The sequence below is a fragment of the Euprymna scolopes genome, chromosome 20 (genome assembly GCF_053919585.1).
Source record: "Euprymna scolopes isolate OS-2025 chromosome 20, ASM5391958v1, whole genome shotgun sequence".
NCBI classification, from domain to species: Eukaryota; Metazoa; Mollusca; class Cephalopoda; order Sepiida; family Sepiolidae; genus Euprymna; species Euprymna scolopes.
The window spans coordinates 47262202-47287109 of record NC_136501.1 but is presented as its reverse complement, the minus strand read 5'-3'; the positions used below and the strand labels follow the sequence as shown (position 1 = coordinate 47287109).

Here is a 24908-nt window from a genome sequence, read left to right as displayed (position 1 = left end):
AGGCACGAGTTTCGCCCTCACTTGAGCTCATCAGTTAGATATATCTAAACTATGGATTCGAAACTCAAGCCTCTGGCATGCGAGGTGAGTACTTGCTACATGAGCAACCGCATCACACACAAGAAAGTCTATCAACTAACACAAATCAAGCAAACCACAGTCAAACCCAATTATAGAATGGACCTACTTTGTCTTGAACAAGGCGTACGGTCATCCAACCAACAATAACACAAGCCGATGTCTCACAAGTAGGAATTTTATATATCGTTAGGACGATGCCATTCAGCAATGCTAACCTAGTGAGTAATTAGTAATAGCATTTTCAGAAAATTCCTTAACAACGTCGGGTATTCTTACTAGTGTATGTTATAAAATGTACAAATGATTTTTTCAATACATCACATATATTTAAAAAAATTTTTTTAAATAAATTATTTATCAGTTTGTAACAATAGCATAGATTTCTATGTTCTATTTCTATGTTTAACAACAAAATTAAAAGGAAATATTTTATTTCTTTTTCTATTGATTTAACGTCATTTTTTTCTTCCCCAGAAGTCAGACGATTTTTGATATTTCGCCAGCTCTCTCCAATACTCAATGTTTTAGCCGGTCAAATGTTTCCAAATTCTATGCTGTACAGTCTTGTCTAATCGCTTGCAAGATATTTATGCTTCTGCAGCAGTTTGTCTAAAAAGATGAACGCTCCACATGACTATACTAGCATAATCGATTCGTTCTAAGGATAACCCACTCAGCTTGTCTCTATTTGTAAGCAATAACTTAAAATATATACATAATTCAATGTTGAACCAAATATGATTATTAGATTTTAATTTAAAAAACAGTAAAAAATTCTGTGAGCAGAGTTTCTTTCCAAGAACTGTCTGTCTGTGGAACGCAATACTGTGTATCTGCTTCCTGACTGACTATAACATGGTCGTTTTCGAATCTCATGTGAATGAATTTCTATTAAGCCGTCCTCTAAAATAATGTATGACCGACCCCAGCTCCACCATAACTGATCATGTTTTCTCACCATCTACCCAACACTTAACACTTATCCTTGAGTATCCTCCAGGCCTTGATAAGTGGTGACCTCCCAAGTAAAAAAAAAGCTTAATGACAATATTTACTTTTTTGCTGTCCTATTCTAAATAAACTGTTTCAACTACCAAATTAAAAAATAAATGTTGGTTTGAAAATGGTTAAACAATACATTATAATATATTGCTTTTATTTTAATTTACTTTTGATAAATATACTATATCTTGTTAATCTAGAGCAATGGTTGGCAACCTATCGCTCACGGGTCGGATCCGGCCCACAAGCCTGATTACCAATGACTCTATTTTTTAACATGAGAGATAAGGATTTCACAGTGAACAAAAGGCCTACTGTTATCATTCTATGATCCACAATCAAAACCCAACCACCTCTATCTCTGCATAAAATAAAATAAAAAATAAATAAAAAGCAAAAACTGAGAGCCGATTTGGTGATTGACCGGTGACAGACATTAGGTGGCAATAGCTTAAAAAGGACATTGTTGTGTCCGTCGGCTTTCTATCTTATTCCTTCAACAATGACCCCCCTCCCATCGTTTACTCTTGCTACCTACTCAATGTATTAATAAGTTGCCGGAATGGTTATGTTTTTATCTTTCAATAACAGTTTCAAACATATACATCATAATTTCATCCAGTTCGCTTCAGGTGATGTTTTTCACTTTGAAATATTTTGACGTTTCTTAAGGAAAACTCATTTTTGTTAAACATTTTTTTAATTTTAGATTTTCTTTTGTTTTTCTGATTTCTCAATGTTTACTTTAATTATGGTTTAATATATTTAGGTTGGCAATGATCTGTATATGTAATGTTCCTTGATTTTTCATTAATGGCCTTCTTCCGGCCCGTGAACCCTGATTATAACGCGATCCGGCCTGCTGAGTTTAATGAGTTGCCGACCCTTGATATAGAGGTAACTAAAAAAAAAGACGAACTGTCGTCGTTATCAGCAACCCCCAGTTTTGACTGCTACTGCTATTTTTAAACAAACTTCATATTTTTACTTTACTCCCAGAAATATTGTTAGAGGGTCAATGGAATTTCATTTAAGGTAAAATAAATTTAGTATAATACATTGCAAGTTTCATTCCATTAATCTAAAGTCATAATAATGTACCTTGAAATTCCTTTATTCCATGTTGCTAGTACTTAATTATATGATTTACAGAATTAAATTTTTGTAACAAAATGGAAAACAAACAGGTGCATGTATCGTTCTCTAAAAATACTTGTTCCAAAATTATTATCAATCACGGTTTTATCCTAACAAAATTAGTTATAGTTTTATAGTAATTGCGTTCAATACATAATTTAATAGTCAAACAGTATCATAATAATTAAATTTAACATTTAAATGGGTCTTTTCTCCATACATTCTCTATGACGGTTTTGTTGTCTATATTTGTGACAGATATCCAATGTAATTAATTACCTATACCAAAATTATTTTATTAATTACCTTCATCTATAGTATTACATCAATTACATACACAGTATAGTATTACATACACAGTATAGTATTACGTCAATACATTATATTACAGTATAGTATTAAACCATATATAGTATTACATCAGTATAGTATTACATACACAGTATAGTATTACATCAATTACATACACCTATGTTATTAAATAAATTTCCTACATAGTAATTGCCTATATCTATGTTGTTACATAAACTGTCTACACCTATGTTATTACATCAATTACCTATATCTATGTTATCACATTAATTGCTTTCACATTAATTGCCTACGTCTATATTATTACTAGGGCTATGAAACAGCATATTCTTATCATTGTTTTGACTCTCGAGTATATATCCCACACAGTTAGACATAGTTAATCAACTTAGAACCACATCACTCTGTATAAAAACATACAAGATATCAACGAATACAGACTCGAGAGTCAAAATAATGAAAATAATATGCTGTTGTAATAACCCTAATTATTACATTAATTGCCTATACATTAATTACCTACAACTATGTTATTAGATTAATTGTCTATGCATTAATTGCTTATATATATGTTATTATTTAATTGCCTACATCTATGTTATTACATTAATTGCATATGCATTAATTACCTATACTTATGTTATTACATTGATCGTCTATACATTAACTGATTGCATTAATTGCCTATATATTAATTTTATATACATTAATTGCCTACATCTATGTTATTACATTAATTGCTTATATATTAATTTCATATACATTAATTACCTACATCTATGTTATTACATTAATTGCCTATATATTAATTTCATATACATTAATTGCCTACATCTATGTTATTACATTAATTGCCTATATATTAATTTCATATACATTAATTGCCTACATCTGTTATTACATTAATTGCCTATATATTAATTTCATATATATTAATTACCTACATCTATGTTATTACATTAATTGCCAATATATTAATTTCATATACATTAATTGCCTACATCTATGTTATTACATTAATTGCCTATATATTAATTTCATATACATTAATTACCTACATCTGTTATTACATTAATTGCCTATATATTAATTTTATATACATTAATTACCTACATCTATGTTATTACATTAATTGCCTATATATTAATTTCATATACATTAATTACCTACATCTATGTTATTACATTAATTGCCTATACATTAATTTCATATACATTAATTGCCTACATCTATGTTATTATATTAATTGCCTACATTTGTTATTACATTAATTGCCTATATATTAATTTCATATATATTAATTACCTACATCTATGTTATTACATTAATTGCCTATATATTAATTTCATATACATTAATTGCCTACATCTATGTTATTACATTAATTGCCTATATATTAATTTCATATACATTAATTACCTACATCTATGTTATTACATTAATTGCCTATATATTAATTTCATATACATTAATTACCTACATCTATGTTATTACATTAATAGCCTATATATTAATTTCATATACATTAATTACCTACATCTATGTTATTACATTAATTGCCTATATATTAATTTCATATACATTAATTACCTACATCTATGTTATTACATTAATTGCCTATATATTAATTTCATATACATTAATTACCTACATCTATGTTATTACATTAATTGCCTATATATTAATTTCATATACATTAATTACCTACATCTATGTTATTACATTAATTGCTTATATATTAATTTCATATACATTAATTACCTACATCTGTTATTACATTAATTGCCTATATATTAATTTCATATATATTAATTACCTACATCTATGTTATTACATTAATTGCATATACATTAATTGCCTACATCTATGTTATTACATCAATTGCCTATATATTAATTGCATATACATTAATTACCTACATCTATGTTATTACATTAATTGCCTATATATTAATTTTATATACATTAATTGCCTGCATCTATGTTATTACATTAATTGCATATACATTAATTGCCTACATCTATGTTATTACATCAATTGCCTACACGTTAATTGTTTACACCTATGCCATTACATTAATTGTCTAAATCTATTTTATAACGTTAATTGCCCACACCTACGTTATTACACTGGTTGCCTACACATGTATTATTAAATTAATTGCTTATACACATACATATGAATTACCTACATCTGTTAAACCAGTCTTTTCTTTGAGATATGGATTCGTATCACACGACTACCACCAAGTTAAAGTTAGATAAGTTGCTAAATGAGACGAAAGTCATAATCACTCCATGAACTAAATTAGTTACTACTAAAAAAAGAAGAAGAAGAAGAAGAAGAAGAAGAAGAAGAAGAAGAAGAAGAAGAAAAGAAACTTGTTTCTCCATGAGGACACAGTATGGTCGATTTTCAATGTGGGGAATACAGCTTCACAAAAAGAAGGATACTTGATTGAGACAAAAATAAAAATTGATTAAATCGAGAAAGATGTCTCCTTTACTGACCGAGGACAGAAGAGGTGAAATATAGTAGTGAAGGACATACTACACTTTGATCCTAGCCAAATTTGTGATGAAATCTCCTGATCAAGTGAGGCCGACTTAGGCTGCCCACAACAGATAGACTAAGTCTGGTGTTGCTCCTGTGTTTGTAGCATGTATAACAGAAGCGGCTCGTTCTTTGTTTGAATTCTGAAGATGCACAAAACGTACAGTCTAAACTCATTTAACATTTTAGCTGACACCAATCTCACAGTAATCTGGATTGTAACCTTTTAGACAACAGATTATACTGAATAACATCAGCTCAAAAAATAAAAAAATAAATAAATAAATAAAATAAAAAACATAACCACAAACAAAATCCGTAGACATTTGTGACTCAGAGTCAAGTGTTGTTGCTTCCTGAGATCACATCATAAAATCAATGATCAAGGACGTCAACTTTGACCACTCAACCAAGACACATCAATGACAAAACCATCCATTATACGAGTCTGTCATAAGTAGCTGTATAATGTTATTTTAGCATAAGCTCAGCAGACATAAGTAACTCATCATCATCATCATCATCATCATCATCATCATCATCATTACTACTTTAACATATGTTCTACAGACTGGCATGTGTTAGATGGCTTTAAGAAATTGACTTCCAAAGTAGTCTATCACTGGCCCGGTCTTTATTCATCCCCCTTTCTCACAAGTCCATTTTTAACACCTAATTTTATCTCAACATAAACCCCGCAGATTAATAATCAATGATAATAATGTGAGAATGTTACACTGGATGTGCAATGTGAGCATTAAAGACGGGCTTAGATCTGATGACCTCAGAGGAAGATTAAATCTGGACAATATAGAGATATGTGTGCAGAACAAGAGACTACGATGGTATAACAACATTGAAAGAATGGATGAGAGTTCTTGGATTAGTAGATGTAGAACAGTTGAGATAGCAGGTACATGTTTAAAAACTGCTTTCTTCAAAGAGAAATAACTTTGTCGATTCTACACTGTTTCAAAACTATTTTTGAGATGAGGATTGATAATTCATAGTATTTGAAGTATTCGAACTACTGTTCTCATCATGAGTGATATTTCCATTCGAGAACTCAGGAATCTGCACAGAATTTTGAATAGAACCCTTTATTTAATGCATGGGGGAAGGGGGTACCAGCTCTCGCTCTGTCAGCCATGACCGGGCAGAAGTTCCAAGCACACTGAGGATTGAACCTTCAACTTACAGAAGAGTATATATATTGTAAAATCCCATTGTAAGTTACACTATTCTGTAAGTTGAAGGTTCAATCCTCAGTGTGCTTGGAACTTCTGCCTGGTCATGGCTGACAGAACGAGAGCATGATACCCCCTCCCCCATGCATTAAATAAAGGGTTCTATTCAAAATTCTGTGCAGATTCCTGAGTTCTCGAATGGAAATATCACTCATATATATATATATATATATATATATATATATATATATATATATATATATATATATAGTCATCCACATACAGTAGTTTCGCTGTTTCACAGCTCATCAGTGCGGCTAGACAAGCAACTACCTCAAGCCAGAATTGAAACCCAACCGCCTGTATGACAGTCAAGGCTCCTAACCATTAAGCTAATCAACGGCTGCTGTGTGAGTCGTGAATTAACGATGTATTGACATCGTCCAAAATACCTAAGCTCGATTTGTTTACACAAAGAGCATCACTTTATATGCTAATTGTAATTCGTGTATCACTTCTCAATATGCTCAACTTAAGATGAGGATCATAGGTACGTTTGATTGAACACGACAAAGTTATTCTTTTTTCCGATCTTTCTGGATATCTTTTCCATTTGCCTAGCGGTCTTTTTAATTTCAGCAGGTATATAGTATAAAATGGCGCCCAAAAGTTGTGTTCGGCCATATTCTTCTCAAGCGCTTTCTATCAGTGCATCCGATTACCATCAGGAGCGATTGTTGTTGTTTTCTTTTTCTTTTTCTTTTCATTTGAGGCTTGGTGTATTTATAACGACTACTACCAGTTGTTAAAATTTCAGCTTTTCACAGTTGTTATTTCTAACAAATATTAGGTTTTAAAATTTTGTCCCTTAGTTTTGGACGCTACTATATATATGTATTTTTTTTTTTTTTTTCATTGTCTATAAAGGTGGGTGCTAGAGGGTTGGGGGCGAATTATTTTTATCTTATTTTTATTTTTTTTATTTCTATTTTCCTATTTTATAGTTTATTCATTTAGTTTCTTGTTAGTTATTAAATACTGTTAGTATATTTGTCCCGGTGTTAAATGAGATCGAGTTTTAAAAAAATATATCGGTATAAATAGAAAGCGCCTGAGAAGAATATGACCAAACAACAACTTTTGGGCGCCATTTTATACTATATACCTGCTGAAATTAAAAAGACCGCTAGGCAAATGGGAAAGATATCCAGAAAGATCGGAAAAAAGAATAACTCTGTCATGTTCAATCAGACGTGCCTGAATAATGACTTGCTGCCAAAATATACAAATATATATATATATATATATATATATATATATGTATATATATATATATATATATATATATATGTATATAACTACTTCATTTATTCACATAAAATTAATATACGAAAGTATAAATTTATGCGTAAACTTTAAGTATTTACTTCAAAAGTGCTCAATACGTAGGTAGAGCTACTTAGTAATTTAAAAAAATTTCAGTGTAGCTTAATCGCCATATATATTTTATAAATTATATATATATATATATATATATATATATATATATATATATATATATATATAAAGTGAAACTGTCTGTCTGTATACATTTCCTGACACAATAACTGTCAATTTTAAGTCTACAGACTCGAAATTTGATATACAAGGTATGGAAGTTTGGGAAGATCTTTGTAACCCGTTTTCGGTCAGAAATTTGGCTGTTAAGGGGTCAAAGTTCAACGATTTGACCTTTGAGAACTCTACCAAACTCCTCTGCTAATTGTTGGTCTAAACACTTGATATTTTAGATATAGGTTCATTGAACATGGATCTAACTTAATAACTTGATTTGAGCCCAAAACAATAAATGTTAAGGGGTCATAACAGGGGTAAAAGTTTTTTAAAAATTGACCTTTGCGGTCTCTACCAAATTACTCAGACAATTTCTGGTCTAAACATTTGAAATTTTACATAAAGGGTATTCAGAGGACGGCAAACTTTTTAATCGGTTTGGGTCGAAAATTTGAGCTACCAATATATAAATGTATGTATGTATGTTTGCATATCTGCCTAAAACTTTCAACAGAGGCGACGGATTTTCATAAGATCAGTATCGTTTTGAAGCTCGACCCTTCAGACGAAAAATTGGCTAAAGACATTAATTTCTTCACCCTTAACTACAGAGAGGGGGGTCGCTTTTTTCACCGATATTTTCGAAAATCATCCCCTCTTTTCGATTGTTTAGCTCCAATTTAAACCTACGTCACTTCAGGTTTGGCGGTGGTCGTAACAGCAAAGTCGTCAGGTTTTTTTCACGTTCTTTTCCTCCTTCCCGGTACTGGTTCGAGCCTGCCTTCCTACTACCACTGTTTTTTTTTTTTGCTCAACACACACCTACAAACACCCGGGCAACGCCGGGCACCCATGCTATATATATATATATATATATATATATATAATTCAACGATCAGACACTAAACAGATTTATTATAGAATTTAAAAACAACATGGGAAACATTAATTATAAGCATTAAATAAAAGTTATATATATACTAGCAGGGGATGGCGCCCGACCTTGCCCGGTTGTAAAATAAGCCTAAATATGATATTTTAATTTGTCCAGATTTCGTATATATTATTATAGAGTTGTGATTTAAAAATAGTATTTGGGTGCCATCAGCTAAAATCGAAACCGAAAGCAAAACTGTAGCATTGAATGCTGGTTACGTTATAACTGTACCAACATGAAACGTATAAAACGATTAAAAATTAAAAATAAACTAAGATCAATGTACAAAATGTATAACGATTTTTACAATTCTGACCAATTTTTAACCCCTTGGAACCTATTTTAACCGGCTAAAGACCCATAAAAGAACAGTTCATAAAAATTCAATCATTTGAGGCCCCTAGCGCCGCTCTGCGATTTTTAGTTTCGGTAGAGTTAGAGTTTGAAAATATGGAGAAAGACAGACCTATATAAGGTTTTAATTGCAAAAATTCCCCTTGGACCAAAGTACCGTAGGTTTGCAACAAAAGATGCCACATACAAATTCAATACATCTACCCTGACAGCCACTATCTTATGTAGCTTACGATCACCATTTTTGCCACATTCACTCAACAAAATTAAACATATTAACTGATTGGCCCCACAAACAGAAAAAAAAAAAAAAAAAAAAAAACAAACAAAATAAAACATTAACAGATTGGCCTTGCTAAAAAAAAAAAAAAAAAAATTTAAACCTATTAACCGATTGGTGTCACAAAAAAAAAATAAATAAATAAACATATTACAAATTGTCATCGCTCTCTACAATTATTCTGAAAAACAAAAAAACAAAAAAAACAAAAAAAATTAAGCATATTAACTAATTGGCGTCGCTAAAAAACAACAAAATTAAACATATTAACTGATTGTTGCCACAAAAAGAAACAAATAAAACAAACAAAATTAAACATTAACAGATTGGCCTTGCTAAAAAAAAAAAAAAAAATTAAACCTATTAACCGATTGGTGTTGCAAAAAAAAAAAAAAAAAACATATTACAAATTGTCATCGCTCTCTACAATCATTTAAAAAAAATAAACATATTAACTGATTGGCGTCACTAAAAAACAACAAAATTAGACATATTAACTGATTGGCGTCGCTCTCTACAGATTACAATCATGCTGAAAAAAAAACAAAAAAAAAAAAAACAAGCAATCAAACAAAATTAAACATATTAACCGATAGCGTCGCTCTATACAGAAGATTTTTTTTTATGGGTAAATTTTTACATTCGCTTCACCTCTACAAATTGCTTTACCATGCTTCAATAGGTTTTCCAGAATGCTGATTACAAAAATCTCATTTAAATTTGTCAGAGAAAAGTAATTTCCAATGGTTGGGGTGTCTATTTTTAAAGTTGTCCTTAACATGAAGCAGTTGGGATTGTCTATTCTGAAAGCTATTCTTAACATAGGGAGGTTGGAGATATCTATTCTGAAAGCCGTTCTAAACATGATGCGGAGGTTGGGAGTGTCTATTCCAAAAGTCGTTCTTAACATGAGAAAGTTGGGGGTTAGCCACCAACAACAAACGTACTTTAATTTTTTACGATGTGGGCTGCGTCAAACAGGCAACACTGGTTAACAGGTCCTGCTAGTATTAGATATATAAGTAGCAGCATTTGTGTGTGTGTGTACAACTCTCCTACAGCTCACATCACTGGACCGATCATGACCAAACCTGACATGATGATCGTCCCCCACCTAAAGATGGTGCACACCATTTTTCAAGGTTAAGATAATAGGTTAAGGTCATAGCTATGTATATATAGTCTCTTACAGCTCACACCATTGAACTAATCATGACCAAATCTGGCATGATGATGGTCCCCCACCTGGGCATGGTGCACACCATTTTTCAAGGTAAAGATCAAAGGTCAAGGTCATAGCCTATATATATATATATATATATATATATATATATATATATATATATATATATATATATATATATATACTCTCCTACAGTGCACACCACTAGAACAATTGTGACCAAACCTGACATGATGATGGTGCACACCATTTTTCAAGATCAAACGTTAAAGTCGGGACTTTGCTGCATGCCTGGGTACCCACAACATGGGTACCCCGAGCATACAGCAAAATCCTGTGCAAAGCGCAGGTATCTTTGTTATGTAATCCAACTTACAAAAATCCCAATACCTGAAATGCCAATATGTTAAAAACGCTATAATCACATTGACATATTTATACCCATTAACCCTTATCTTCGAGTGGCCTCCGGGCCTTGATAAGTAGTGATTCCTTTGTAATATATATATATATATATATATATATATATATATATATATATATATATGTATGTATATAATTGTGATTTTTAGTTATTACTTATAATTAATGTTTTCAATGTTGTTTTCAACTCTACACTAAATCTGCTTAGTGTGTGTTCGTTGAATTATAAATTCCTTGCTTTTTATCTTCTAAATAGGTCATTGTACTATGCTATGCCTAATAAATATTATTGGGCAAATCAAGGTGGGAAAGTGAGCAAAATATCTTAGCCAATCATCAACTCATCGATGAAAATGGTACTTAAGGACTTGCAGGACAATCAGTTTTGTTGACAAGTGATTCCTCATTTTTATTGACTTTTATTTACTTGACAGATTTAAGAGGAACATCATAGGATAAATTATTACCAATACACAAACACACATAAAAATAATATACATATATATAGCATATTTTATGACCGGGTCACGTTAGGCACCTACTACTATATTTTGGGTACAATATAATAATCAATAGAGACATTCTGTTAATATATATATATATATATATATATATATATATATATATATATATATATATATATATTACATAGGAACCAACGCTTATCAAGGTCCGGAGGCCACTCGAGGATAAGGGTTAATGAGTATACATTAGTCATTGTGATTATAGCATAGTAAACATAAGTAGTGAGAATTTTGTAAATTGGATTACTTAGGGGGGCGGTTCATTAAGAACTTGTTTACGTTGGACTTGAAAATAATCAGATTGTAGTTAGCTGGAAAGCAGGTAAATGGAACAGAATTCCACAGGCACGCAGTTCTAAGAAGGAAGCTTTGTTCATGGAATTTAATTTTAGGTTTAGGCACAGATAAAGAGTGTGGGAAATTGTTGATAGTGGTTCTGGCAAGATGAGTGTTTTTCGTGAAAGTTTGGGAAGTGGGGGGATCATAGATTGAAGTTTAGATGAACACTTGCCATGAAAATAACGATAAAGCAGAGACAGGTCCGCAACGTCTCTTCTGTGGGAGAGAGGTTGCAGGGAAGAGAAAAGGGACATCCTCTACTAAGCTACAAAGTTTATTTTTAACTCTGTCAAGACAGGATAAGCTGCTCCTAGCAGCTCCTGCCCAGATGTGGCAATAGTACTCCATCGTTGGCTGTACCTGGTTTTTATATAGGTAGAGGATTGCCTCAGGAGTGGAATATCTACTGGAGTGGTAGAAGGATCCTACCATTTTTCTAGCGACCTTAGCAATGGATTTGATATACATGTTCCATTTTAGATTGGGAGTAAAGGTCACACCTAGAAGCTTGTCAAAACATGAAGCCTCCCCAAGACGAGAGCCATTCATTTCAATTGATGACAGATGGGCATCAGAGCGTTGATGATGTAAAGATAGAAGTTTGATTTTAGATGCATTAAAAGTAACCAGCCACCTCTTTCCCCATTGCACCACATGCTCAAGATTAGAGGAGAGAGAGTCAGAGAGAACTTGGTCATTTACGGTCTTTGATGTGCTACCATAGATGGTAGTGTCATCAGTATAAATGTCTACGAATGATGTAAGCATGTGGTTTGGAAGATCATTGATATAGATCAGGAAGAGAGTTGGGCCTAGGATGAACTCCTGAGGAACTCCAGCATTAATGTTGAGAATTTCTGATTTCTGCCCATCAACCACTACTCTTATGAACCTATCAGAGAGAAATAATTTAATAATTGAGAAGACATTTCCAGCTATACCATAGCTGGAGATCTTGTGAAGTAAACCTTTATGCCATACCTTATCAAAGACCTTTGATATGTCAAGAGCAATTGCCCTATAGAGGAAGCCTCCGCCGAGAGATTTGCTAATCCTATGAGATATAACTATAAGCACGTCTTCTGTTGATCTAGCAGAACGGAAACCATATTGCATGTCACTAAGAAGGTTATTTTTGCTGAGATGGTGGACTATTTATCACAGATTCCAGCAGCTTACTCATAACGCACAGGGGACTTATTGGTCTGTACTGAGAGGGGGATGAACGATCACCTGAATTCTTAAATACAGGGCATACTAATGAGATTTTCCAAGGTGTTTCTTTTTTTAGTTTTTTTTTTTTTTACACAGGAATCACCACTTATCAAGGCCCGGAGGCCACTCGAGGATAAGAGTTAATGAGTATACATTAGTCAATGTTGGGAAGCATTTCTCCTTAAGACAACGTGAATGTTAACTTTGTAAGTATGGGCGCTTGTTCTGGTTGAAGCTTTTTGAGCACTATAATTGGAATGCCGTCAGGACCAGTTGCTTTACTGGAACATATATATATATGTGTGTATGTGTGTGTGTGTGTGTGTGTGTGTGTGTGTGTGTGTGTTACAAAACAGATGCTGTTAAAAATTGAACATTTTAACATGCTGAAAAAAATAAACCGTAAGATGAACATTTTGAAATTTGGAATATAGACATTTTGTCATTTAAATATATATAATTATTGTTTCATTTATCCACATAAAATTTGATAAGGAGATATAATATTTTATGTATCGATTTTCAATGTTTAGTTCAACAGTGCTCAACACATGCGTAGAGTTAGTAAGTTATGAAAATATATATGGCAATTAATTTACACAGAATTTATATGTTTATATGTTTAGGATTCACACCTAAAATCTTAACAATAGGTATTTGACATCAATTAATTAATATTCCCCGGATTTCAGTTTCGTTGGAATATTTTAAAAGGTTTTGAAGGTGCATAATATATGTACAATGCTCCTGGGGTGTGCTCTTTGTTGTAAAACTCTGGTCATAATAACATTTTCCTTGTTCAGATCTATCGACTCAAAGCAACATTTTCCTTGTATTGACTTTTGGACTTTTAACACTTTCTCCGTCAAGGCACGTGATCATTTAATAGGCTCTTTATCACTTTCTTTTGTTTGTTGAATGAAGGTGGGAAATAAAGTCGATAAAAATATCTGAGAATAGACTTTGCCAGGCGGACCTGAACGAGAATCACCTTCCCCTCCATTAATTTTTTTTTTTTTTGGTTTTCTTAATATGAGACGAGAGAGGACAATAATTATTCTGTATATTAAAATAATAATTTAAACAAAAGTTACCGTAAAATTTGAATTTATCTTGAAAAAAAAATTAAGGGGGGGGTGATTCTCGTTCAAGTTCATCATTTGCCAAATGAAACAGATTTCAATCCAGAAAATAATAATACTTTAAAATATTTTTGTTTCAAAAGGGAGTAATTTTACTTGAAAGTTATCGCCCTTGATTAAGACATTTTGGAAAGCAGAGTTATGTGACCCTGGATTTGAAGTAGCCGAAAATGGGAAATATTCAACGGACATTCGCTGAGTGACAGACAATTAAATACGTCCTCATTTAAAGTAATTGCTGTATTCATATAATAAGTAAATAATATTGTTGATCTACACAGAATCGTTTTCATCTAAATTATTTCTTCATATTTATGTTTTACAACCCCATTTATTTCAGTCGTTAATTTACTTTTTGACTAAATGTTTCTTTTATATGGTACTAGCGGGGGGGGGGCGGTACTCGGCGTTGCCCGGGTATTTGTAGGTTGTGTGTATGAGGGGGGGGGGTAATTAATAATCCTGCTTAAATATTATAAAAAAGACGATGTAAAAAAAAAAATCCAAAACGGAAAAAAATGGCATAAATAAACCTGTGTAGGGGGGGGGTAAACTAAAGAATAAGCGAAGTAATAAAGAAAAAACGTTTGGTCAGGAGGAGGGATTGAACCCGGAAGCTTTCACGCGGAGGTGGAAACCAATGCCAATACTTAACGGTCTCGACCACGAGTGAGAGTAATTGATTAATGTGTTACGTTAAAGCTTATAAAGGTAAAAGAGGTTTGATTGACAGGACGACGCTAAATGAGGTCATCGCGGGATAATTATTTTTAGTTTTCACTTTCCCCAGATGATGGTGGGAAGGGGGGAAAGCAGAGCGAAAGCCGAGAACCCAACGTTTTTCACTGTATTTATACTAAAATGCAGGAAAAACCGTGCACAAAGCGAAATAGCGCGAATCTCATAAAAGTCGACGTAAATAAATCTAGAGACGACCCGCGTTCCCAAATCCTACATATTATGATATAGGACCCATATAAACAGTTGTAAGCGATCGTAACGCCATCGGAACCGTGTGCTCGAAAAGCCTTTTGAAGACATACACGAAATGGTCACACACATTTTGCCTTTTATATATATAGATGAAACCTTTAATAAAATTTTACCTCAAATCTGTTCTTAACCTCTTTCTTTTTGTTGGTTGAGTAAAAGTGTGAATTAAATTTGATAAAATATGTGAGAATAAAACTTTGTCATTAATTTACTCTTTGATTGAATGTTTCTTTTCTACAATCATGACTTCTGACTTTTTTTTTTACATGGGGTTCACCACTTATCAAGGCCCGAAGGCCACTCAGGGATAAGGGTTATTGCGTGTACAGTAATCAATGAGATAGTATTGTAGTAATCATTAGTATTGGGTGTTTAGATAGAGTGTCTTACTTAAGGGGGCGGTTTGTCAGGAGTTTGTTTATGTTGGACTTGAAGATGTTCAAGTTGTAGTCAGGTGGGAAACAGGCAAGCGGCAGAGAGTTCCACTGGCGTGCAGTTCTAAGAAAAAAGCTTTGCTCATGGAATCTACGTTTGGATTTAGACATAGATAAAGAGTGGGGAAAATTATTGACAGTAGTTTCAGCCAGACGGGTGTTTCTCGTGAAAGATTGGCGAGGGTGGGGGCGAGGGATTGGAGTTCAGACGAGCACCTGCCATGGAAATAACGATAAAACAAAGACAGGCTCGCAACGTCTCTTCTGTGGGAGTGGAACAATGGAGCTTTTTGAACAACTGTGCGGTATACTATAGCTGTCAATTTGACATCCTGGTATACAACCTTCTTATGACTTTATCAATCATCTTTGTTCTTTCTAATTTTTCACTAAGGATGGTCTAACAATAAATTCCATGAGACCGTTAAAGTTCAATTTAGCCTTAATCATTCTTTAAAAAGATCACGTTTGTTTCATTATTGGAGGATTATCAGTCACATGGAGAAGATGCGATGAGAAACAGAATTGCTTTATATGTTATTGTTTAGATGGTATGAAAATAAAGAAACAAGTTTTTTTATAAATTTTTTATTTTTACTTTTTGACCAAAATGTGACAAATCAGAAGAACAGGCGACTTAAAAAGTCCGCAGGAAATAGTGTTAGATAAAAAAAAAATTCACATTATTACTTTATTATTTTTTGCATAAAATAATAGGTACGTGCATTTTAATGGCTGACTCGTTAGGAGACATGGTTTTGAACGCCGGCTGATCATAATATTTTTTTTTAATTTTCGATTACTTTTTGATTGTGTTTGAAAGATTATAACCTCAAGTTAATCTCTCAAAGAAAAAAAAAGTGTCTAAAAAAAATACATAGAAAAATCTTATCGCAAATCAGAAAATTCCCACATTTCACGTAAGAAATGCATTATGAAAAAGATGGCGTTTAAATTTTTCTGACGGGATAAATATAAGTTTTCTGGAATTATTTCCAAGTAAATTATTAAGTTAAAGTCTTAATGAATCAATAAATTAAATGTACTTAACTTTTGCTAAAAAAGATAATTATCCAAAAATGTGCCAAATGTAGCAATGAGGTTTGTTTATTAATGCCAAATAAAACATGGCGGCAAAATTAAAAAAAAAGCACATAAAAACTTCTGCAGGCGTATCTGAAAATGACGCCAGGTGGTTGGAAGGAGAGAGGGAGAGGGACAAAAACAACTGGTTTTCTTTATGTTTTTTTTTCAGAGTCGTGCATCCATACATACCTATAGTGAACGCTTGTATAATTTTTTAAACATTTTTTAATTCAATCATTTTTATGTGTTCATGCTTTTACATTTTCAAAATTTTATTTTATTTTTGAAGATTATATAAAAATATGTTACGCTGATGATTGCACGATCATTCATGCAATGAAAATATTAAAATCTTACTTACGCTAAAAAATGTAACCTTGAATTTTATTCATTTATTTATTTATTTATGTTTTTTTTTTTTTTTTTTTGCAATTATAACTTTTTTATGTGAAAATATTAATAAACAAGGCTTAATTCAATGGTAATATCATTAGTTCTAAAAATTAATTTTTCTTCGAGTTATATCGATTTCGTTTAGGGATTTTCGTAATGTTCCTGAAAAAAAAAAAAAATTTTTGTAATTGTTAAAATTTACGATGCTTTATTTTCATAAAAAGCAAGAATAAATTCATACTACTGAAAACCATAACTTTATGAAAGGTGTTTTTCGTTTAAACAAAATAATGTATTTCCACGAAGATTCAAAACAAAAAAAAATAATAGGTTCATTATACACCGTGATCATTATTTGATAAAAACTGTAAATTTCATTAAAATTGATTAAATTTCCTGATTTTTGGTGAATTCTTAAGTAAAGCTCAAAATGTTTATACATTTTCAGCATCGGCCATTAATTTTGCACGTACCTAAAAATAAAACGTGTTTCACTGTTTTGAATTTGTTTTTAGTGTTATAAAAATATATATTACTTTATGAAATATTTATTGATTTCTTTATTATTTTTCTTAAAAAAATAAAATAGAAAATTTTTTTTTATCTAACGCTGTTTGCTGCGGGCTTCAAATCACCTGTTCTCCTGATTCACCCAGAATGTCTCTATCCTACAGCATCTACAAATGCATAATAAATCATTTTAAAGATATTTGTTAACATTTTTTTTATTTAGTTTTTATATATATATATATATATATATTTTTATTTTGTAGTGAATCCTAAAATTTTTTTCAAGATTGTTTGAAGAAGTGAAAGTCAAAGATGTCAGGTTGGCACAGCCTTTCCGGTTATTTGCACTTCAAAGCCGGAGGAGGTAAGTTTCAGTTTCTCTTACTTCTACTTGTGGAAAGCATTATTTTGTTACCATATATGGAATTGGTAGGACTCCGTGGAAATTCCATACTTGCTTTCTTCATTTATCTGCATAATTTACTGTTAATGATATTTAGCTTGAAATAATACAGCGGGACTGCTTTCCAGCTGACTACAACATGGTCGTTTTCAAGTCCAATGTAAACATATTCTTGTTGAGCCCCCCCCCCTTAAATGATCAAATTCTGTTCGGTTACCATCATCATTACCAACCGTCACGACGTTGGTTTATCTAATCCTTATCCTCGAGTGACTTTTAGGTCTTGATGAGTGATAAAACCCTAGTAAAACACACACACACACGCACACATTTATTTGACCTTTTGGCTGGGAACAGAGTACAGTATTTAAGAATATATTAAGAAGAATGTCCTCTAGAGTAAATGTGGTATTGTGGTGAGTGGGTTGATTCTAGTTAAAAGTGGGATACATATATTTTATATCACTTTTGACTAAAGGTTGGCTAACGACCCCCGATTCCTGACTTTGTGCCTAATTTGTTTTAAAAGTATTTTTTTAATATTTTCTGTAATTAAATAAGTTAAAGTGTAGTATCTGTTCTGATACTGCACTTAATCTTTCCTGTCCTCGGTTAGTGTAGAAGTCCTTCTAGACGGAGACATTTTTTATTTTTGCTCGAATCTAGAGTGCCTCTCTTTGGTGGGAGCAGGATTTTCCCCACATTAAAAACCGACGTTGTGCCTTGCTGTCCTCGTGGTGTAACATGGCCATTATACGTTAACTGTGCCGTTACATTTTAAACACTCGGACCCACACGTTATCTGATACTTCGTCACAAAGAAACAAACAAAAAAAAAAAAAAGAAAGGGGAGAAATGAAAATTTGACTCAGCATTTTTTTAAGTACAAATGAAATGCATTTATTCATGGTTCTTCTAAACTAACACATTTCGTTATCTTTCAAAAGTCTTTTCGCGCATATGTGTTTTACAACGCTGTGATATAATGTGCTTTTTAAAAGTCTCTCTCCCCACCACCTCATACTGGCACTAACCAACGCTGTCTCACCCTCGTATTCACATGTCCATCTTCCTCAGAGCGCAACCTTCTTCTCTTTGTTCAATCATGTGCTGTCCTTTCTCTGCCCTTTTTATTACTCAAGCTCGCACACACTTGCTAATTTGCATATCACTAAAATGGCTGCTATTTACACTAGTCGGCTATTCTATGGCTGCTGCTGATTTTATCACACGCACGCCATATGCAATGGGGGGAGTAAATAGGAATGCATTTATGTAAGGTTTAATAATATCGCCATCTACTGAAAATTAGAGGCAATTATATCTTTTAAAACAAGCATTCTCGTTCTTCTTACAAAAAAACAAACAAACAAAAAAAACAAAAAACAAATGTCAGATAAATACTTTCTTTTGGTGTATATATATATATATTTTTTTTTATTACATTTTCACCCCAAACAAAGCACATTGCCACTTTTATGTAGGGCGCTACTATCAGGGACATAAGCTACTGGGGTACTATGTAGGGAATTGGGTAGCAAGATGTCAGTTCACGTTACACTTGAACTTCTGCATGTCAGTACAGTTGGGGAAGCAGGGACCCGGAAGGGAATTCCAAAGTCTAGCGGTTCTGGGGAAGAAACTACTGGAGTAGAAAGCTCTCTTACATCTAGGGATCTCTGTGTAGGGGTGGGATTTAGCTGCTTGTTGGGTTTGTCAGAGGTATTTACGTCGAGGGGGCACAAGTGCTTGCAGTTCGTCAGAGCATTCACCATTAAAATACTTGTAGGCATAAAATACACAGGCAGAGGGATGCAACATTTCGTCCGTGGGACAGAGGCTAAAGCTTGGATGACAGTTCAGGACCTATCAGGTTGGCGACTCTCTTTTGAAACTTGTCTAGGAGCGAGAGACTAGTAGCAGATGCACCAGCTCAAATATGACAACAATAAATTCCGTACATGGGCGAATAGTGGCCTTATAGAGATACAGGATACTTTCGGGCATTAGGAAATTTCTAGCACGGTAGAGAGAGCCTACCTTCTTTGCAGCGGTCCTGACAATGCTCTCAATGTAATTGTTCCAACTCATGTTTCCTGTGAACGTTAGGCCAAGGAGTTTCAAAAAGTACTTTAAGATAATGAATCTTTGGCCATTGCTATTGGTGGTAGAGAAGGTTTCTTGTAATTATTGAAGGAAACAAGTTTAGTCTTGGCAGCACTGAATGTGACCATCCATTTTTGTCCCCATTCCATTTGAAGGTCATCCTGTAGTGTTTCTACCATTTCCTTATATATGTGTTCATTTGTTTTCCTGTCGTGCCTGTTATAGAGCGTGGTGCAATCAGCATATATACCCATCTTAGAGACAATTTTGTCAGGGAGGTCATTTATGAATATTAGGAATAATAAAGGTCCAAGGATAGACCTTTGAGGCACTCCCGCATTTATATAATATTGTTTAGATGTACGACCGTCGAGGACAACCTGGATTTTTCTCTTTTTTAAGAAGGATTTAATTATGTTAAGTATTCGTCCAGTGATACCGTATGATCAGATTTTTATTTTAACTGCTATACTCACCTTTAAATTGACGACTTATATAGGGTTTCGGGTATGCTGAAAATGAATATCACATTTAAATTTGGGACAGACATGTAGTTTTCTGGATATTAAGACCTTTATTATCCAATGTAATTCCTTATGTTTTGACTGGCGGCCATTTTTACCCCAACTTAATAAGTACTAATGTGCAGGCGTATTACAAAACACCCCCTCCTCATGTTAAAAATGACAGCGGCCACTGAAATTCATTAAGTTATACATTGGAAAAAATATCTTAATATCCAGAAAGAATATCTTAATATTCGATTTCAGTCTAGGCACCACCAAAAATGGCCGAAAAATCAAGTTGTTGTTGTTTTTTAAAACGAAAGTACATTTATTAAAATCCATTATTTCTGAGTAACTTTTTTTTCCAGAAACATAAAACCCTGAATTTTATCATATATAAAGCAGAATAATGTAAAACTTTTTCTACAATTTTTAATTAAATTTTAAATGTTTAATTTTCCCCAAAAGTTAACAATTGACATTTTTTGTCTTGCACAAAAAGCGTACATAAATATTTAAAAAAAAAAGGTTTTTGAAATAATTAATTTATTTATTTGTTGTCTAACTAAGATTCAGGATGATTTTCTATGAGAATATGCAAAAATATTATAATATAAGTACCTGGATTTCAAATAATTCCATTTATTCATATAGGCAACCAGTTACTTGGCGTCGATCTAGAGTCTAGATCAACAATGTTTACGTTTGTAGTTGATAAAAAGCAAACTATGGAAGACCAAACAGGCCAAAAAAAACCTTATTTTTCAGTGACGAAAATTTCAATGTATTATTAACGCTGAGGCTGGCCAGTACCAGATGGGTGACCATTTGTATGAGTTTGGTTTTTAATGTATATCTGTGTGGGGGCCAGGCTCCCCAAAATGGGGGGGGGCAATTTAAAGCAGAATAAAAAAAATTATTTCAGCGCGTTTGGTTCACCGTAGTGTAAAGGCGGCAAACGTTTTCAAACTTGATCGAAAAAATGATGTTATTTTTAACACAAAGGGCACAATATTTATCGAATTTTTTTTTTGTATCGATTCTTCAAAGCATGCCCTGTTTAATAATGGTCATGCATTGTTCGGCTCGCTAAAAAAAAATTGTTAATTTATTTATCAAAGATTTTAAAATGGCTTTTTCGTATAAATATTAAAAAATTTTTTTTTTTTTTTTTTTGCTTAACTTAAATTTATTATTTTACTTAACATATTCAAAACTCAAAAGCGGGATAATTAAAGACAATCGAAGTTCGGATATTCAGACGTCAAAATAAGGTATGCAAACAATTTTTTTTTTTTTTAAATCTATAATTCTGTCCCTTACAACAACACAATATGTTGTGTTCAGTTTCAGATGATTATTTTAAGCATATTTGTACCCCCTCAAAACAAAGGGGGGTGTAAGCAAAAAAAATATATATATAAATATCGTTTATGAAAAATAAGTACACTGTTATAAAGTTCATTCTTCTCTTAATAATCGCTGAAAATGTCGTATTGATCGGATAATTATCTGATTTTTGGTAGATTTTTAAAAAGACGGTCCGTCAAAAAGTACTTACCTGCCCTCTCCCCCAGTTTTGGCGGTGCCTACGACTCAAAAACCTTTAAAAGTCGTCAATTTGAAGGTGAGTGTTGAGTTGCCGTTGAAGTAAAAATTTACTTTTCTTTGAAATAAATACACGAAAGTTTTAATTTATTTATTATCTACTCTGTGTGTGTGTATATATATATATATATATATATATATATATATATATATATATATATATAAACACACACACACACACAAACACACACACACACACACACATCTTCATTCTTCAAAAAAACTTTCTTTTCTTTTCCAGCTTTTCAAAAACTGAAAACCAAAAAGAGGCTTTGGTTTGTTTTTGAGGAGAGCCGCGGTCAGTTGCTGTGTTACAAGAATGAGGCCGACTCGCATTCTGCCGCTCCAATAGAAAACGTGGATATTAAAGATGCGGCCATAATGCTTGACTTAGAACAACAGAACCAATTCATCATCATGTAAGTTAGACAATATTTTTTCGTCTTTATAATAATTACTAGCAGTTCAACCTGGCTTTGTTCAGGCCCTATGTACTGTTCATAACTTTATGTGCATATGTATATATATATTAAAAAGTTTGACTCATATCCAGATAACCTACATCTAAAATTTCATGTGTTTAGACCCAAAAGTGGCGGAGGAGTTTAATAGTCTGCAAAGGTCAACTCTTTCAACTTTGACCTCTTGGCAGCCAAATTTCTGATTAAAAAGCTTGCTGCATGTCTGAATACCATTTATGTAAATTTTCAAATGTTTAGACCCCAAATTGACTGAATAGTTTGCTAGAGACCGCAAAGGTCAAATCTTTTGAACTTTGAGTCCTTAGCGGCCAAATTTTCGCCCAAAAACCGATTAAAAAGCTTGCCCTATGTCTGAATACACTTTATGAAATATTGCAAATGTTTAGACCAAAAATTGGCTGAGTAATTTTGTAGAGACCGCAGAGGTGAAATTATTTAAAACTTTTACCCCAATTTTGACCCATTAACATCTATTGTTTCGGGCTCAAATGAAATTAAAAAGTTTGATCAATGTCCAAGTAATCTACAGGTAAAATCTCAAGTGTTTTGACCCAAAGTTGGCGGAGGAGTTTGGTAGAGTTTTCAAAGGTTAAATCATTGAACTTTGACCCCTTGACAGACAAATTTCTAGCTGAAAACCGATTAAAAAGATTTTCCCAAAATTCAATACCCCTTATGTTAAATCTCGAGTCTGTCGACCAAAAATTGACAAAGTGGTTTGGTAGGGAAATGTACACACACACACACACACACACACACACACACACACACACACACACACACACACACACACACACACACAATTTCACTTTTAGAGATATATAGATTGCTTTATTACATATGATAGACTTGCTCGTTGAAACAATAAAGCTCTTTCTATAAATTTTACATATTGGAAAAAATCTTCCTTCTTCTGAGTGTCATGTGGTTCCGCGAACTTCTGTTTATTAAAGGTTAAATTTTGACTTCCAGTTTGTGAATCATTTCACCCATCAACTAACGGCTATCGTTATTTAAAAGTATTTGGAACTGATACAATCTAAACAGCCTGGTGGTCTTCAGCATGAATGTGAAGGATTGGGAGGGAATGGGTTCAGAGAAATCCGTTTGGCGGAAGCACGTCTATGATGGATACCAGAAATTTGTGGCAAGTAACGCGAATCATCATCATCATCATCATCATCGTCGTTGTCGTCGTCGTCGTCGTCGTCATCATCATCATCATCATCATCATCATCATCATCGGTTTTAACGTCCATTTTACACGCTGGCATGTATTAGATGGTATTAAGAAATAAATCTTCCAAACTAACATATCTCTGACCAGGTCTTTATCCCTCTCTCCCTCCAGTCCATTTTTAATCATTTGCACCAGCGTTTTCCTAGGCCTTTTGCTTGGAACTAAATCTGATACCTTGACTGTTCTACTTCTACCCATTCCATTCTTTCAACATGGATATACCACTGATCATCGGTTTCCTGTTCTGCACGCACCATATCTAGACTAATCGTCTTCTTCAGAACTAAGCATGGTTTTAAGACTTACAGTACACATCCATCGTATTATTCTTATATCATTTCTCTTCATGTAACACATGTCCTCAACTCCCACTGCCCAAGTTTTACTTCCATACGTCATCACACTGCGTACACATGCCTGAAGAGAAAAATCCAAGTTGTCCTCGATGGCTGTACATACAAACAACATGATATTAATGCAGATGTGTCTTTGGGGGTCGATCCTTGGACCATTATTATTTCTGATATTCATAAAGGATTTCTCTGATAAAATTGTGTCTAAGATGGGTATATTTGCTAATAACACCACACTCTATAATAGACATGAAGGAAAACTGAATGTATACATCCAAAGCTATGACTGAAACCTTAGAAAACGACCCCCAATCTGTAGTAGAATGTCCTTAATTGGATGGTAACATTTAATGAGACGAGGACTAAGCTTCTTTCCTTCAACAATTAAAAGAAACTTTCTTAACCACCGATTGCAATGATTAATAACACTCCGCCTGAGAGCTCATTGTTTTAACTTTTCGGGTTAACATTCACAGCCAACACGAATTGAAACAGATACATTAAAGATATTGACGAGGCTGCTGCAAAGAAGGTGGGCTCTGTGTACCGTGCTAGAAAACTTCTCCCACCA

The 24908-nt window shown here is 33.0% G+C and overlaps 1 protein-coding gene across 7 annotated transcripts in view; it reads left to right on the top strand.

Moving 5' to 3' along the window:
- Positions 1-24908, top strand: part of LOC145241414 (uncharacterized) — a 607975-nt gene that overhangs the window by 96842 nt on the left and 486225 nt on the right. For all 7 annotated transcript variants that reach the window (XM_080104346.1, XM_080104342.1, XM_080104349.1 and 4 more), the window contains exons 2-3: positions 17903-18003; positions 22504-22681. In XM_080104346.1, the coding sequence (XP_079960472.1) occupies positions 17952-18003; positions 22504-22681 (230 nt within the window). In that variant the 5' untranslated portion in view covers positions 17903-17951. The remainder of the gene's footprint in view (positions 1-17902; positions 18004-22503; positions 22682-24908) is intronic.